At 30.2% G+C, this 19,429-nt stretch overlaps 1 protein-coding gene across 1 annotated transcript in view; it reads left to right on the forward strand.

The window, feature by feature from the left end:
• The window catches only part of LOC145327148 (uncharacterized), a 39,018-nt gene extending 20,804 nt beyond the window's left edge, over positions 1-18,214 (forward strand). The window contains exons 16-23 of the mRNA XM_080170717.1: positions 6,123-6,234; positions 7,619-7,761; positions 8,277-8,358; positions 11,359-11,434; positions 11,956-12,044; positions 14,202-14,291; positions 14,630-14,694; positions 17,759-18,214. Of these exons, the coding sequence (XP_080026843.1) occupies positions 6,123-6,234; positions 7,619-7,761; positions 8,277-8,358; positions 11,359-11,434; positions 11,956-12,044; positions 14,202-14,291; positions 14,630-14,694; positions 17,759-17,867 (766 nt within the window). The 3' untranslated portion in view covers positions 17,868-18,214. The remainder of the gene's footprint in view (positions 1-6,122; positions 6,235-7,618; positions 7,762-8,276; positions 8,359-11,358; positions 11,435-11,955; positions 12,045-14,201; positions 14,292-14,629; positions 14,695-17,758) is intronic.
• Positions 18,215-19,429: the final 1,215 nt, after the last annotated feature.

A 19,429-nucleotide genomic window follows, 5' to 3' on the forward strand; every position in this document is an offset into this window, starting at 1 on the left:
TTAGATTCTATATACAGATAGGATACAAGAGAATTTACAAATAGGTAATAAAATTAGATTCTATATACAGATAGGATACAAGAGAATTTACAAATAGGTAATAAAATTAGATTCTATATACAGATAGGATACAAGAGAATTTACAAATAGGTAATAAAATTAGATTCTATATACAGATAGGATACAAGAGAATTTACAAATAGGTAATAAAATTAGATTCTATATACAGACAGGATACAAGAGAATTTACAAATAGGTAATAAAATTAGATTCTATATACAGACAGGATACAAGAGAATTTACAAATAGGTAATAAAATTAGATTCTATATACAGATAGGATACAAGAGAATTTACAAATAGGTAATAAAATTAGATTCTATATACAGACAGGATACAAGAGAATTTACAAATAGGTAATAAAATTAGATTCTATATACAGATAGGATACAAGAGAATTTACAAATAGGTAATAAAATTAGATTCTATATACAGATAGGATACAAGAGAATTTACAAATAGGTAATAAAATTAGATTCTATATACAGATAGGATACAAGAGAATTTACAAATAGGTAATAAAATTAGATTCTATATACAGATAGGATACAAGAGAATTTACAAATAGGTAAGAAAATTAGATTCTATATACAGACAGGATACAAGAGAATTTACAAATAGGTAATAAAATTAGATTCTATATACAGATAGGATACAAGAGAATTTACAAATAGGTAATAAAATTAGATTCTATATACAGACAGGATACAAGAGAATTTACAAATAGGTAATAAAATTAGATTCTATATACAGATAGGATACAAGAGAATTTACAAATAGGTAATAAAATTAGATTCTATATACAGATAGGATACAAGAGAATTTACAAATAGGTAATAAAATTAGATTCTATATACAGATAGGATACAAGAGAATTTACAAATAGGTAATAAAATTAGATTCTATATACAGACAGGATACAAGAGAATTTACAAATAGGTAATAAAATTAGATTCTATATACAGACAGGATACAAGAGAATTTACAAATAGGTAATAAAATTAGATTCTATATACAGACAGGATACAAGAGAATTTACAAATAGGTAATAAAATTAGATTCTATATACAGATAGGATACAAGAGAATTTACAAATAGGTAATAAAATTAGATTCTATATACAGACAGGATACAAGAGAATTTACAAATAGGTAATAAAATTAGATTCTATATACAGATAGGATACAAGAGAATTTACAAATAGGTAATAAAATTAGATTCTATATACAGATAGGATACAAGAGAATTTACAAATAGGTAATAAAATTAGATTCTATATACAGATAGGATACAAGAGAATTTACAAATAGGTAATAAAATTAGATTCTATATACAGATAGGATACAAGAGAATTTACAAATAGGTAATAAAATTAGATTCTATATACAGATAGGATACAAGAGAATTTACAAATAGGTAAGAAAATTAGATTCTATATACAGACAGGATACAAGAGAATTTACAAATAGGTAATAAAATTAGATTCTATATACAGATAGGATACAAGAGAATTTACAAATAGGTAATAAAATTAGATTCTATATACAGACAGGATACAAGAGAATTTACAAATAGGTAATAAAATTAGATTCTATATACAGATAGGATACAAGAGAATTTACAAATAGGTAATAAAATTAGATTCTATATACAGATAGGATACAAGAGAATTTACAAATAGGTAATAAAATTAGATTCTATATACAGATAGGATACAAGAGAATTTACAAATAGGTAATAAAATTAGATTCTATATACAGACAGGATACAAGAGAATTTACAAATAGGTAATAAAATTAGATTCTATATACAGACAGGATACAAGAGAATTTACAAATAGGTAATAAAATTAGATTCTATATACAGACAGGATACAAGAGAATTTACAAATAGGTAATAAAATTAGATTCTATATACAGATAGGATACAAGAGAATTTACAAATAGGTAATAAAATTAGATTCTATATACAGACAGGATACAAGAGAATTTACAAATAGGTAATAAAATTAGATTCTATATACAGATAGGATACAAGAGAATTTACAAATAGGTAATAAAATTAGATTCTATATACAGATAGGATACAAGAGAATTTACAAATAGGTAATAAAATTAGATTCTATATACAGATAGGATACAAGAGAATTTACAAATAGGTAATAAAATTAGATTCTATATACAGATAGGATACAAGAGAATTTACAAATAGGTAAGAAAATTAGATTCTATATACAGACAGGATACAAGAGAATTTACAAATAGGTAATAAAATTAGATTCTATATACAGACAGGATACAAGAGAATTTACAAATAGGTAATAAAATTAGATTCTATATACAGATAGGATACAAGAGAATTTACAAATAGGTAATAAAATTAGATTCTATATACAGACAGGATACAAGAGAATTTACAAATAGGTAATAAAATTAGATTCTATATACAGACAGGATACAAGAGAATTTACAAATAGGTAATAAAATTAGATTCTATATACAGATAGGATACAAGAGAATTTACAAATAGGTAATAAAATTAGATTCTATATACAGATAGGATACAAGAGAATTTACAAATAGGTAATAAAATTAGATTCTATATACAGATAGGATACAAGAGAATTTACAAATAGGTAATAAAATTAGATTCTATATACAGATAGGATACAAGAGAATTTACAAATAGGTAATAAAATTAGATTCTATATACAGACAGGATACAAGAGAATTTACAAATAGGTAATAAAATTAGATTCTATATACAGACAGGATACAAGAGAATTTACAAATAGGTAATAAAATTAGATTCTATATACAGATAGGATACAAGAGAATTTACAAATAGGTAATAAAATTAGATTCTATATACAGATAGGATACAAGAGAATTTACAAATAGGTAATAAAATTAGATTCTATATACAGATAGGATACAAGAGAATTTACAAATAGGTAATAAAATTAGATTCTATATACAGACAGGATACAAGAGAATTTACAAATAGGTAATAAAATTAGATTCTATATACAGACAGGATACAAGAGAATTTACAAATAGGTAATAAAATTAGATTCTATATACAGATAGGATACAAGAGAATTTACAAATAGGTAATAAAATTAGATTCTATATACAGACAGGATACAAGAGAATTTACAAATAGGTAATAAAATTAGATTCTATATACAGATAGGATACAAGAGAATTTACAAATAGGTAATAAAATTAGATTCTATATACAGATAGGATACAAGAGAATTTACAAATAGGTAATAAAATTAGATTCTATATACAGATAGGATACAAGAGAATTTACAAATAGGTAATAAAATTAGATTCTATATACAGATAGGATACAAGAGAATTTACAAATAGGTAAGAAAATTAGATTCTATATACAGACAGGATACAAGAGAATTTACAAATAGGTAATAAAATTAGATTCTATATACAGACAGGATACAAGAGAATTTACAAATAGGTAATAAAATTAGATTCTATATACAGATAGGATACAAGAGAATTTACAAATAGGTAATAAAATTAGATTCTATATACAGACAGGATACAAGAGAATTTACAAATAGGTAATAAAATTAGATTCTATATACAGATAGGATACAAGAGAATTTACAAATAGGTAATAAAATTAGATTCTATATACAGACAGAATACAAGAGAATTTACAAATAGGTAATAAAATTAGATTCTATATACAGATAGGATACAAGAGAATTTACAAATAGGTAATAAAATTAGATTCTATATACAGATAGGATACAAGAGAATTTACAAATACGTAATAAAATTAGATTCTATATACAGATAGGATACAAGAGAATTTACAAATAGGTAATAAAATTAGATTCTCTATACAGACAGGATACAAGAGAATTTACAAATAGGTAATAAAATTAGATTCTATATACAGATAGGATACAAGAGAATTTACAAATAGGTAATAAAATTAGATTCTATATACAGATAGGATACAAGAGAATTTACAAATACGTAATAAAATTAGATTCTATATACAGATAGGATACAAGAGAATTTACAAATAGGTAATAAAATTAGATTCTATATACAGACAGGATACAAGAGAATTTACAAATAGGTAATAAAATTAGATTCTATATACAGATAGGATACAAGAGAATTTACAAATAGGTAATAAAATTAGATTCTATATACAGACAGGATACAAGAGAATTTACAAATAGGTAATAAAATTATATTCTATATACAGATAGGATACAAGAGAATTTACAAATAGGTAATAAAATTAGATTCTATATACAGATAGGATGCAAGTGAATTTACAAATACGTAATAAAATTAGATTCTATATACAGATAGGATACAAGAGAATTTACAAATAGGTAATAAAATTAGATTCTATATACAGACAGGATACAAGAGAATTTACAAATACGTAATAAAATTAGATTCTATATACAGATAGGATACAAGAGAATTTACAAATAGGTAATAAAATTAGATTCTATATACAGATAGGATACAAGAGAATTTACAAATACGTAATAAAATTAGATTCTATATACAGATAGGATACAAGAGAATTTACAAATAGGTAATAAAATTAGATTCAATATACAGATAGGATACAAGAGAATTTACAAATAGGTAATAAAATTAGATTCTATATACAGATAGGATACAAGAGAATTTACAAATAGGTAATAAAATTCAATTCTACAGCATGACCCTCGAAAAAGTATTTTTCAATCAAAAAATGTATATGTCCTTGTTCTCTGTAGATTTCCACATAAGTAGATATAAAAATATATTTTTTTACATCAATTAACAGCTGAGATTTTTAGAGCCAAAGTTTTGAAAAAGTGGCTGAGGAAAAAGTAACTTTTCAAGAAAAATGTTTTTTTAAAGTGAAATGATGTGTTTTCCTCATAATTTCAATACTTTTTATAAAACTTATATAAAGATGTTTCCAAGAAATTTTTTTCATAGTGAAATCACTTTTTTCACTTGCTCTAAAAGGCATTTTTAGATTAGTGTAAATTGCAAAAACACCCTTACAGAAAGAAATCCTATAAAAAATAGTAGCAAATTGAAAGTTTACATAAACAGAAATCAAACACTTTTTATTTTATCAAAATAAGTTAAAAAACCAAAAAAGTTACAGCTACAAACTTTTATTAAACATTTAACAATTCAATTGAAATGATTTTTATGTGTCTTAGATTAATTTGATGAGTGGGCGTAATTTATTGGTAAAGGTGGTGCTAATCCTTACGGTAATGAGCATAAATTGGGGAGGGGTTTATTTAAGGTCATATTAATAAGTGGGAGATAGCATAAGATTTGAAGAAAAATGGTTATATGAAAAATGTATTCAGTAAAATTTGAAAAGTAGTTTTTTATATGTAAAAGTAACGTTTTTTAATGCAATAAAAAATGTATCAATTGTAAACTTGCTCTTCTTTCTTATTTGTTTTTTAACTGGTTGATAAAAAGTAATATACTAATAAAAAACTAAGAAATATTTAGCAATATCCAGTTTCTCAAGCACTTTTTCCAAACTTTGGCTTTAAAAATCTCGGCTGTTAATTGATGTAAGAAAAATATTTTGATATCCTTTGATGTAGAAAATTATAGAGAACAAGTACATATGAATCTTTTAATATTTTATTGAGAAATATAGGCTGCAGATGCTTAAAAATACTTTTTCGAGGGTCATGCTGTATATACAGATAGGATACAAGAGAATTTACAAATAGGTAATAAAATTAAATTCTATATACAGACAGGATACAAGAGAAATTGCATATAGATAATAAAATTAGATTCTATATACTATATACAGACAAGATACAGGAGGTAATAAAGTGACTTTTGAATTACCCAATATGTATAAGTGACCCTTTTTTCAGTTATGATGGATATACTTTATGTAAAGTAACAATACTAAAAGCATAAGCCTTTTGTCTATTTTATAACTTAGATAAACGCCATTTCTTAAAATCTCTTTTTGACAAAAACAAAAGTAATCTTCATTCAGATAAATGTAAACCTGTTTCAGAACCTTGACGCCAATATTAGCCAGTCTAGCCGAGCTCTTGCGCACAAACTCTGAATATTCAGTCTGCTATCCTTGGTTTGTTACCCTGGCCAAAAATTTTCATGAAATTCAGGTGAGAAATATCTCTAATAGATTATATAATTAAGGATAGATGACTAATGGTACAAAGTGCTCCTATGTATGGCGCGTAACTTTAATACCAAGAGTTGGGGGGGGGGGGGGGTGCTTTTGAGTCGCAACATATCTCTATGGTAAATAAGCCTTAGATGTTAATGAATCTAAAATACCCTTAAATTCAATTTAAAGGGACGATAAATTAAAGTCAAAGAGAACCTCGCCGCTATTAGGTAAAGTATTTGAATTAGTAAACTTTTAGTATTTAAAAACAATATGATTTGCATTTTCAGAACTTTGTTTTCTTTCTGTAGAGATTCAAAGTAACTATTGATTGAAAATGTTTACTTGCTTGCAACTGACTTCAATTATTATATAATAAACGCTGAATGATGTAAAGAATTAAATTACCTAATATTAAATGTTAAACCTGCATAAAGTAGAGTATTTCTTTTGACAATGTAAATATCAAATATTGTGCAACTATAAAATATCAAATTATAAACTTTGAAGATCTGGCATAGAGATATTATGTCAGATTATTCAATTGTTTTTTATAATGTTAAACTTTGTTTGGATATTGTAAAACCAAATTATTACATTACTGAAATATCCATTGGTGTAATCTAGTGGTTAATGTGGAACTAATCTAGATGGAGATGGTACAGCCTAATTCTGACTTTACTGTAATCTGTCATGGCGACCTCTAGTGGTTTAATATGGAACTAATTTAGATGGAGATGGTACAGCGTAACCCTGACTTTACTGTAATCTGTCATAGTGTCCTCTAGTGGTTTAATATGGAAGTAATTTAGATGGAGATGGTACAGCCTAACCCTGACTTCACTGTAATCTGTCATAGTGTCCTCTAGTGGTTTAGTATGGAACTAATTTAGATAGAGATGGTACAGCCTAATCCTGACTTCACTGTAATCTGTCATAGTATCCTCTAGTGGTTTAATATGGAAGTAATTTAGATGGAGCTGGTACAGCCTAACCCTGACTTCACTGTAATCTGTCATAGTGTCCTCTAGTGGTTTAGTATGGAACTAATTTAGAAGGAGATGGTACAGCCTAACCCTGACTTTACTGTAATCTGTCATAGTGTCCTCTAGTGGTTTAATATGGAACTAATTTAGATGGAGATGGCACAGCCTAACCCTGACTTCACTGTAATCTGTCATAGTGTCCTCTAGTGGTTTAGTATGGAACTAATTTAGAAGGAGATGGTACAGCCTAACCCTGACTTTACTGTAATCTGTCATAGTGTCCTCTAGTGGTTTAATATGGAACTAATTTAGATGGAGATGGTACAGCCTAACCCTGACTTTATTGTAATCTGTCATAGTGTCCTCTAGTGGTTTAATATGGAAGTAATTTAGATGGAGATGGTACAGCCTAACCCTGACTTCACTGTAATCTGTCACGGTGACCTGTGGTGGTCAAATATTTTCTTCAAACATGATCAGAACAATGTTCCTTTGGAGGTCAAGTTTATTGACTTTCAGTCTAGTAGAGTCTCAAGGTAAATTTATTAACTTTCTGTTGAATTCAAGCTTCAATGATTTTTATTTACACAGAAAATAATTAATTTTGCTTTTCAAAAACAAATGTATATTTGCAGATTTTAATATATGTTTACGGAATTCCCCTGACCATTTCTCAATTTACATATTTTACTTTAAAAGTTTTATTTTCAGATAGAATTTATACTAACTGTAATGCATATTACTAGCGGTTACTCTAGGGGCACGTAAACTGTTTTCTTTTCATTCTATGTTAAAATCAGCTGTTTACCAAAAAAAATATCTTTTCGCCGCTAAATTGGGTGAGTTATTTTTTTGTGATTTCTCTTGGAAGGGTTGTGTAACCCTCTCCCAAAATAGCTATAACCCTTCCTTGGACTTATGAGAAGTTACCCTGTAAAGGAGAACCTTAGAGGTTCAGTGGTTAGCGAGATCCTTCGGTACACACAGACAAACATACACACATATAGAGCTCCTTTTACTTCATTATAAAGATTTTTTCTCTATATTTTAGTCTTGTAATTGATCTTCTCTCCTTTACCTTTACATCACTACCCTCAATTATTCGAAGAGAACACATGGATAGCTTACTTAAGGTTAGTTTCAATTTAATTATTTGTAAAGAACATTTAATAACTCCTTACTCTTTTCTATTTACATGGAACAAAGTATTGGAATGTATGTGAGTCTGTCTTCTATAGGAAATTAAGCATATCATGTCTATATCATCGTCTTTTTCCTTCGGATATTCAATTTCTAAATAATTTACAGTATGTTTTCCAATTCGATTTATATTCGCCGGCTTAGAACCGGTTCTCAGCCATACTGATAAATTATGTAATGCATCGTATTATAAACAATTTTCGTTGAATATTAGGAATATTAAAATAAAAATCATTAATTAATCCCAATTTTAATTTTAATGAAAACTAATCTTGTATATTTAGTTGTACCATGCAACCTTTCTGAGCAGTACAATATCTCTATGATGGACACACAGACTAATCTTGTATATTTAGTTGTACCATGCAACCTTTCTGAGTAGTACAATATCTCTATGATGGACACACAGACTAATCTTGCATATTTAGTTGTACCATGCAACCTTTCTGAGTAGTACAATATCTCTATGATGGACACACAGACTAATCTTGCATATTTAGTTGTACCATGCAACCTTTCTGAGCAGTACAATATCTCTATGATGGACACACAGACTAATCTTGTATATTTAGTTGTACCATGCAACCTTTCTGAGTAGTACAATATCTCTGGGATGGACACACAGACTAATCTTGCATATTTAGTTGTACCATAAGGAAAAAGGATAAGAGGATGAATACTCACCCCTTTTTCATGGTAAAATACTACTTCCCCATCCCTAAATTTAGAAGCAGACGAAAATCAAAAACCGCCCAGGGCTTTTTGTAAAGTCAATCATAAATAATAATGTGAATAAAAAGAAAAGCGATATTTAGCAAACAGCCGTGGGCGGTCAGAATCAGCTGAATGTTCATTATGAAAAAAATTTCCCCCTTTTTAGAAATAGAAGGATTCATCTTTCATGAACAAATTTTTTAAAATAAAAATAAAATTCTATGTAATTTTTAATTAAAACATTAAAACGAAAATATCTAATCTAATATTCTTGCCCTAAATATGGAAATAGTAAAAAGTAAAAAAATATTTTTTTTAATAATTTTTAATCCTCCCATTTGAAAAGTAGTGGAATAGCAATAAATTTTAGCGCGGCAACAGCGCTGAGTAGGCCTCTAGGCCCACTGCCTATTTTCGTCTTCTAGTTGCTTCGATTCCTCTCTTTTATTTTTTTCTCTATGAGTTGTACCATGCAACCTTTCTGAGCAGTACAATATCTCTGGGATGGACACACAGACTAATCTTGCATATTTAGTTGTACCATGCAACCTTTCTGAGCAGTACAATATCTATATGATGGACACACAGACTAATCTTGTATATTTAGTTGTACCATGCAACCTTTCTGAGTAGTACAATATCTCTATGATGGACACACAGACTAATCTTGCATATTTAGTTGTACCATGCAACCTTTCTGAGTAGTACAATATCTCTATGATGGACACACAGACTAATCTTGCATATTTAGTTGTACCATGCAACCTTTCTGAGCAGTACAATATCTCTATGATGGACACACAGACTAATCTTGTATATTTAGTTGTACCATGCAACCTTTCTGAGTAGTACAATATCTCTGGGATGGACACACAGACTAATCTTGCATATTTAGTTGTACCATAAGGAAAAAGGATAAGAGGATGAATACTCACCCCTTTTTCATGGTAAAATACTACTTCCCCATCCCTAAATTTAGAAGCAGACGAAAATCAAAAACCGCCCAGGGCTTTTTGTAAAGTCAATCATAAATAATAATGTGAATAAAAAGAAAAGCGATATTTAGCAAACAGCCGTGGGCGGTCAGAATCAGCTAAATGTTCATTATGAAAAAAATTTCCCCCTTTTTAGAAATAGAAGGATTCATCTTTCATGAACAAATTTTTTAAAATAAAAATAAAATTCTATGTAATTTTTAATTAAAACATTAAAACGAAAATATCTAATCTAATATTCTTGCCCTAAATATGGAAATAGTAAAAAGTAAAAAAATATTTTTTTTAATAATTTTTAATCCTCCCATTTGAAAAGTAGTGGAATAGCAATAAATTTTAGCGCGGCAACAGCGCTGAGTAGGCCTCTAGGCCCACTGCCTATTTTCGTCTTCTAGTTGCTTCGATTCCTCTCTTTTATTTTTTTCTCTATGAGTTGTACCATGCAACCTTTCTGAGCAGTACAATATCTCTGGGATGGACACACAGACTAATCTTGCATATTTAGTTGTACCATGCAACCTTTCTGAGCAGTACAATATCTCTATGATGGACACACAGACTAATCTTGTATATTTAGTTGTACCATGCAACCTTTCTGAGTAGTACAATATCTCTATGATGGACACACAGACTAATCTTGCATATTTAGTTGTACCATGCAACCTTTCTGAGTAGTACAATATCTCTATGATGGACACACAGACTAATCTTGCATATTTAGTTGTACCATGCAACCTTTCTGAGCAGTACAATATCTCTATGATGGACACACAGACTAATCTTGTATATTTAGTTGTACCATGCAACCTTTCTGAGTAGTACAATATCTCTATGATGGACACACAGACTAATCTTGTATATTTAGTTGTACCATGCAACCTTTCTGAGTAGTACAATATCTCTATGATGGACACACAGACTAATCTTGCATATTTAGTTGTACCATGCAACCTTTCTGAGTAGTACAATATCTCTATGATGGACACACAATCTAATCTTGCATATTTAGTTGTACCATGCAACCTTTCTGAGCAGTAAATATCTCTATGATGGACACACAGACTAATCTTGTATATTTAGTTGTACCATGCAACCTTTCTGAGTAGTACAATATCTCTGGGATGGACACACAAACTAATCTTGTATATCTAGTTGTACCATGCAACCTTTCTGAGCAGTACAATATCTCTGGGATGGACACACAAACTAATCTTGTATATTTAGTTGTACCATGCAACCTTTCTGAGCAGTACAATATCTTTGGGATGGACACACAAACTTTTCTCACTCGCAGAACTCGAGGAAAATTTGAACAAAATCTATTAAAAACTTTATAATTTTCCAAAAACCACTCACAAACTAGAAATATTCATAAACATAAAATTATCTTTTTAAAATGCATAAAAAGGACTAATTTGATCTTTTTGAACTTGCAATAAATTTGCACACTGGTTTGGTGTCGTGAATTATTCCTTTCTAGCATTTTTAGATTCTCTACAAAATATAGAGAAAAAAAATATATTTTCATATTTTGTAAAGACTCAAATTTCCGTCAAGCATTTATCAAATGTTGAGTTGAGAGTGTTGGCAAAATTTTTGTGTCAACAAAAACTAGAAAATTTTTACACGCGTTCATTTTTTTCATAAGGAAATGATTTTTTTCCACATTTTACAAATAAGATTATTTAACCAATAAAAAAACAAAATCTTTTAATAAAATAAGATTACTACTTTACAAAGGTTATATTTGAAAGATCTGGTAGTTTATGGAATAAATTTCAAATAAAGTAACAATTGAAAATTTTGTTTCCAATTTTTATCAGGTTGAGTATCAGAAACGCTTATTCTTTGGATTTATTGAAGGAATTTGGTATCTGGATATTATTCATCATGGTGAGAGACCAGGACAGGTATAAAAAAGGCTCCTGGATGGCCAACAAATTTTATTGCTGTTAATTGTCAGCTGCGCAGCTTCGTCAGCTACTCTTAGCTTCAACCTTTTATTTTGATATAGCCGCACACAGTCACCAACACCGTAAGCCTCAGCCACCAACAGCTTCAGTCCCACCAATGCAGCTGTCTGCCCCTAATAATAAGCAAAGGATCCCTATGATAAAGTCTTAAATGTAAGCATGTAAGCAAAAGTCTGTATTTAGCATCCTGTATTCAAGTAAATTGGGGATAGATTCACACGTATTTTTTATATTTGTCAATATTCGTTTGTCTGTTTGAATTGCTGAGCTTCGCTCATATTTTGTCAAACTTGTTAGAATATATATATATATATATATATATATAGTCTAATTAATGGGGGTTTACTTTTATGTATGTTGTCATCCTTGTTAAAATACAATAGTACATATAGTACTTTACCTTTACAACCTAATCCTGTAAAGTCTAAATCCAAGTATAGAAAATACTGTTTAGGTTGGGATTTAGCCAGATTTTTGTGAACAAGTAAATTTGTGTTTATTGTTTGAAAGAATTGCAATAGTGACGAACTTGGTGTGTAACCATCTTCTCTGTAAATATTTACACACACAAAATGCACACACACACACAAACAAACAACACACACATAAACTATCCAACCACTAAAACTTCTTTTGTTTGTCCTGGTGGAAAAGCGTAGAAAACTTTGGTAAAATATCAAAAACAAGGTTAATATCCCAGGAATTATTATATAGAATACGTGGATATTGCGACAGGGGAATTTAGATTGCTAGTAAAGTCCTCAGAAATTGGTCAAAATGTTCCTCCATTGTCAATGGTGTGGATGAGATAAAGTCATAATGGGGTGGGTGTACATTAGCCAGCTGGGATAAAAAATTTATCAGGATATGCGATAATCTCTCACAATATCCATATATTCTACATCCATTATCCCAATTAAAATTAAAATTGCTTCTTTAATTAATTTTCTAATTTAGTATTTAGATAAGTGACAATTTAGATCAAACATTTTCATATATTAGTTTCATCACGTACAATAGTAACAAGGATGACAACACCCATAATTTGCGAATAACATGAAAAAAAAAAAAAAATTATTAAAGCAGCGAAGCAGTGTACAGCCACACAGAAATGTGAGTAAATGAGTAGAAGTTGTTCTCTTCAGCAGAATATACACAGGAAAATTTAGCCATCTATCTTATATAACAACCTAAAAATGCTTTGGATTAAAAAATGTTTTTCAGAGCATATTGCAGATAAACCGACTAACTAAGTATGTTAAAGAATTGAACGCCTATTGGTACGGGGAATTGAAAAACTTTTGCCTGAAAGTCCTAATTAATTGGATGGTATTGAGTTGTTCCTGTTCATGGGCAAGCACATTTCCCCTATTTATACTGATGAGGACGTAAGAGACAATAATTAGCTTTTTTAGTACAATGTTGTATAATAGGAATTAAATATGACTTCAAGTGGACGCAATATCAAACGTTAATGTCACGAGTATTTTTTAACTTAATCAAACTAAAAGATTTCTCAGTCTCACAAAAACTTTTTTCTTCAAAATAAAAAAAGAGAGAAGAGGAGAATCTATGAATTAATGGTTTCAACAAGTTTTCCAAAAATTTAGTTTTTTACACATAATGTTGAAACTTTCCAATCAATCATCTGATCAAGAAAGATTCGCTAATATTTTTCTTTTAAACTTTCAAATATTACATAACTAACTTTTACAAACTACTACATCATAAAGTTTATTTAGAGACTTTATTTCATAATCTGGAAAATGTAAAGTCTACATCATGCATTAGACAAAGATGAAATCTCCCTTGTAAATAGCATAAATCCCGTTACCATGGCTCAATACCGCATTATAACTTAAGACGTTACAAATGTCTCCTACTACTGCTAAGTCAGGTGCTTGACATTAATAGTTCGAGTAGGGGGAATGAATTGGCCCAAAACATGCGCAACTCATTGCCACGCAAAGTTGGGACTTTCACACACATTATATAGTTTTTGACTCGCGCAAAATAAAATGCTTGGACGTCCTTTTGGCAAATTTTTCAAGTCTCATTCCCAATAATGTCTTGCTAATAATTATAATTTTGTAGATGGTGCCTTCCGAAACTGGTTCTGAATTATCGTCTCAGGATGGAGGGTCGAGGTCTAGGCTGAACAGTGAGGATGACTGGGAAGCTCAGGTTAATATTTAGATTATTACTTCATATTATTTACTAGTGGCTAATCTCATATACTCATCTAGGGGGTACGGGAATAAAAATTATCTTTAAAAAGAAAAAGGTAAACAAATTGGGAGAGGCATTTTTTTCTCGGGGCGATTTATCTTGGGAGGGTATTGGCACCCTCCCCCGAAATAATTATAAATCTTTCCTGGAATTAAAAAAATCTATATTGCAAAAGAGAACCACATCGGTTCTGCACTGTTGCAGTTATCCATCTGTTTAAAGAAACAAACATGTTGTATTTGAATTAGAAAAGGATATAATGAAAAATAATTGTAATTTTTGCCATTATTTAGGAAATGAGAGAAAAGGAAAAATTACTATTCAGGGAAGAACAATCAGAAAATCAAATTAATTACAGGTTAATATTTTTTTCCAGTATAGGTTTGAAACCGATTAATATCCGCTAGATTAGAACCGGTTCTCAGTCATACTGAAATAACTTGTATAGCATCGTATTTCATGCAAGATTAATGGAATAAAAATCATAAGATTAATACCAGTTTAGTCAGCCTGGGACTTTTATTATAACATTATACACTTATTGTAACTTAGGCTTGTTTTATTTAGATGAATATAAAAGTAAATATTAGTAGAATATGTATCTTTAACCTATCTAATTTTAATTTAAAAGTAAAAATTTAATTAAACTTTGTTCATTTGAGTTTGCTTAAAAAGAAAATTTGTCAAAATTCAAGTAAGGCACAATCACAAACATCTATAATACAAAGTAGAACGATGTCTGTCTGTCCGTCTGACCGTCTGTCTGTCCGTCCGTCCCTTAAGATCTTGGTAACCACTAAACCGATCGGATTCTACTCTTCAGGGTATCTACCTATTGGTCCTGTGGTGGTTTTAAGCTATTTTCTTGGGGGGTGGGACACCCCCAACCCCCCAAAAAACAAAAAAATCCCCCCCATTTTTTTTTTTGTTGTTGATGATATACAGTTTGAAGAAGATGAGGATCCAAATTTTTTTTTTTATGAATAATTGATATACAGTTTGAAGAAGATGAGGATCAAAATTTTTTTTTTTTGATTTATAATTATAATATGATGAAGATGAAGATCCACCACATGTTCTACCTTATTTTTTTAATTACCTCTTGGGGCAAAGCCCCTAGAGGCTAGGGGCGAAGCCGCTACACTGTGGGCTAGAATTGAATCAAGACAAAAGTAAGTGCCGAGCCCTGGGACCTATGTATGGTGAAAATAGACATAAAACTATGATGATTCCAGGTAAAACCAAAATATTTCAGCGGGGGCTTTTTGAGAAAATTAGATTTGAAAATTTCAAGTTCAATTTTCACCCGCTAGGAGTTGACGCATAATCATGACAAGAAAAGCAAATATTATTTATTTTAAATTTTGAACAACTTTGCTTTTATAAAGTTCTTCATAAAACCACTCCTGAAGGGAGTTAATAAATGGCCATTTTAATCACTTGCTTTGCAAAGGTCACGAAAATTCAGCCTAAAATAAATCATACATAGAGAGGTTTTAAGAAGGACTTCATAAAAGCAAAGTTGTTCAAAATTTAAAATAAATAATATTTGCTTTTCTTGTCATGATTATGCGGCAACTCCTAGCTGGTGGTCTAATTTTCTCAAAAAGCCCCCGCTGAAATATTTTGGTTTTACCTGGAATAATTATGGTTTTATGTCTATTTTCATCACCATATATAGGTCCCAGAGCTCGGCACTTACTTTTGTCTTGATTCAATTCTAGCCCACAGTGGCTAGTTTCAAATAAAGAAATGAATAATTAATTTTTCAGTATGGCTTCGAAACTGGTTAATATCAGCTGGATTATTACCGGTACTCAGCCATGCTGAAAAATCATGCATAGCATTTTCCACCAATATTAAAATAAAAATCATAAAATCAATACCAGTTTTCTTGGCCCTTGCCTTACGCCACTTCGGGCTTACCAAGCTGGTTTTAATCTTATTATTTTCCATTTTAAAATGCGCGGAAAGCTGTTGATAATACGATACAATAAATAACTATTATGACTTAAGAACACAGGAAAATTGTGAAATTCTTTTTTGTTTCGCTGTGAGAATGAATGAAATCTTGTGAAATTTTAAAAAGTGAAAAAGTGCATTGATGTGAGGTAAGGGTATAAATAAAAGTTCCTTTCAGCTTTGACAAAATTCCTTTCAAGCTAAAGTGCAAAACTCAACATTTTATCTATCTATGATACAAAGTAGAACGATGTCTGTTTGTTTGTCTGTCTGTTTGTTTGTAGCGAAGGATCTCGCTAACCGCTGAACCGATCGAGTTCTCCTTTACAGGGTAGCTTCTCATAGGTCCCGGGAAGGTTTATAACTATTTTCTTGGGGGTTGGGACACCCCGAACCCCCCCCCAAAATTTTTTTTTCTTTTTAAAACTAAAATTAAAATATTGGGATCGACTACCCCCCCCAAGTAAAAAAAATTTCCCCCCCCCAAAGAAATTTTTTTGTTTAGATTTGTTTTTTAAAATCTAAATTACTAAAAATTGGTTTGAAAAAACCTCTTGGGGCAAAGCCTCTAGAGGCTAGGGGCGAAGCCGTTAGTCTATAATACAAAGTAGAACGATGTCTGTTTGTTTGTAGCGAAGGATCTCGCTAACCGCTGAACCGATCGAGTTCTCCTTTACAGGGTAGCTTCTCATAGGTCCCGGGAAGGTTTATAACTATTTTCTTGAGGGGTGGGACACCCCAAACCCCCCCCAAAAAATTAAAAATCTAAATTACGAAAAATTGGTTTGATCAAACCTCTTGGGGCAAAGTACCTAGAGGCTAGGGGCGAAGCCGCTAGTAATCTATATTTTATTGCTATATACTATACTAGCCGATACGTCCCTGGCCTTTGGGGACTCTAATCGAAAGGGCAGGGCATGGCAGGTGAATAGCCTAAAACTATTTTAGGACCTATATAAATCTAAAAATAGAATACCCAATAACCATCACGGTACCTATGTGAAGCTTTCCATAAATGGAGAAATCAACCGGTTCAGTAATTATAGAAATTTTATTTTTTTTATATGTAAGTCTAGGTATGACATTAGGCTATTTTTCTGCCCTTCCATATACCTTCGAATATATAGCCCCTAGATGCTAGGGACGCAACCACTATCTATAATACAAAGTAGAACGATGTCTGTTTGTTTGTAGCGAAGGATCTCGCTAACCGCTGAACCGATCGGGTTCTAGGGTAGCTTCTCATAGGTCCCGGGAAGGTTTATAACTATTTTCTTGGGGGGTGGGACACCCCTTACCCCCCCAAAAAATGAAAAATAACCCCCCTCTAAAAATTTTTTTCTTTTTAAAACTAAAATTAAAATAGTGGGGTCAAATACCCCCCCTTCCCCAATTTTTTTTTTTTTAATTTCTTTAAAATCTACAACACGAAAAATTGTATACCTACTTTTATATTTCAGGAATGAGTTTTTTCTGTTGCTGGAGGATTTTCTGATTCTGTCAAAGTTGGATGAGAGCGAAGTTTCAATGGATCATTTTCTTAATCAAATTCTTCAATATTCACCTTAATTTTCAAGCATGGCCAAGAAACCGATTAATATCCGCTAGATTAGAACTGGTTCTGGACCATACTAAAAAATCATGTAATGTATCATATTAAAGCCAGTTTTCTACGAATATCAAAATAAAATTCATAAGCTTTATACAAGTTTAGTTAACCTTCGGCCCCTACGGACTAGCTTCTCTGATCTTAATCGTAGAATTTTTCATTTCAACATCTTTATAAGGCTGTCTATAATACGATGTATTATGTAGTTGCAAACAGATATTATATTTGTGTACGTACAGTAAACAGCTTATAATAAATGCAAACCAATGTGTAGGGGAATTTTTTAAACTAAAAAATTTAAGGGGGGGGGGGTGCGGGGGGTCAAATTAAACCCTTCACTACAAGTACCCCTAGTTATCAATAAAGTGGCACCCAGTTTACGAGATGTTTACAATATTTCCTAATATAATCCTGTTTATAGATGTATTATTTTTTGTTTAGTTTTCTAGGTTCCCATGACTAATTTCAAACTTACCCTAAATATAATACGTTATACATATCCTAACATATTAGAACATGTAAATAAAAATCAAGGATAACAAAATTAATAAATAGCGACGAAAATAATAAAACATTAAGTTGGTGTTACCCATGTAATTTTTAAATTTCAATTTCATATATAAAGTAGCCAGTAAAGTAGCAAGTAAGAAAATTCTATTTGCGCTTTCTTTTCCCTATGGACAAAGTTAACTACAAATCAGATGCTTATTGGTCCAGTATATCATATCACAACGTTTTAGGCATTTATCTCTTATAGTAAATGATATATACCACTTATTCAATATATGTGATCCTACAAAATAATGAAAATGAGATGTGTAGAATCTATATGTGATAACTGCTGTGCTTCTAGATAGACACATAAACTTTTAAGTTTATTTCAAGCAAAAAAAAAAAATTTGGGTATAGAATCATAGCCTATTGAAATTAGATTAAATCCTATCTGTTTCATTCTTGAAAACACATTGACTTAAAAAAAGTTGTTCTGTGTTTTCCTTTTGAAAGACATGAATTTATCGAAAAGTTTTTTTGTTATTTGTTATTTTCCCTAAAATTTTACATTTTTACAATTTAAGCCAAATAGCCATCTAAAATTTTAGTGAGGCAAAATTATTCCCTTCTAAATTTTTAGCGAGCCTCACTGATTTTAGTGGGGCAAACTGATTTTAGTGAGGCAAATTGTTTTTAAGAATTCACCTCAGTATTTAAATAGCCCGTTTAATTTATGACATTAAAGAAGCAGTTGATGCAAATAAACAAAAAGTTTTATTTCTTTTTGGTGAAAATTGTATACAACGGATTTTTGTCAAACTAATTGAATTGGAAAATCCATTTTAATTTTTGAAAATATCTTAGAAGGAGTCGATTGGATTATTTTCTTTTTACCAGACAATGATTTTATACTCAATAATCTAATTATTTTGTGTGAAAAGAACTTAGAGGTTGTATTTGTCTAGAAGGAGAGCAAAAACAGTGTAATAAACATTGTATTAAAATTTCAAATAATGTAATATAAACGGGT

This window comes from Acartia tonsa, chromosome 1 (assembly GCF_053477335.1).
Source record: "Acartia tonsa isolate MP-2025a chromosome 1, ASM5347733v1, whole genome shotgun sequence".
Taxonomy (NCBI): Eukaryota; Metazoa; Arthropoda; class Copepoda; order Calanoida; family Acartiidae; genus Acartia; species Acartia tonsa.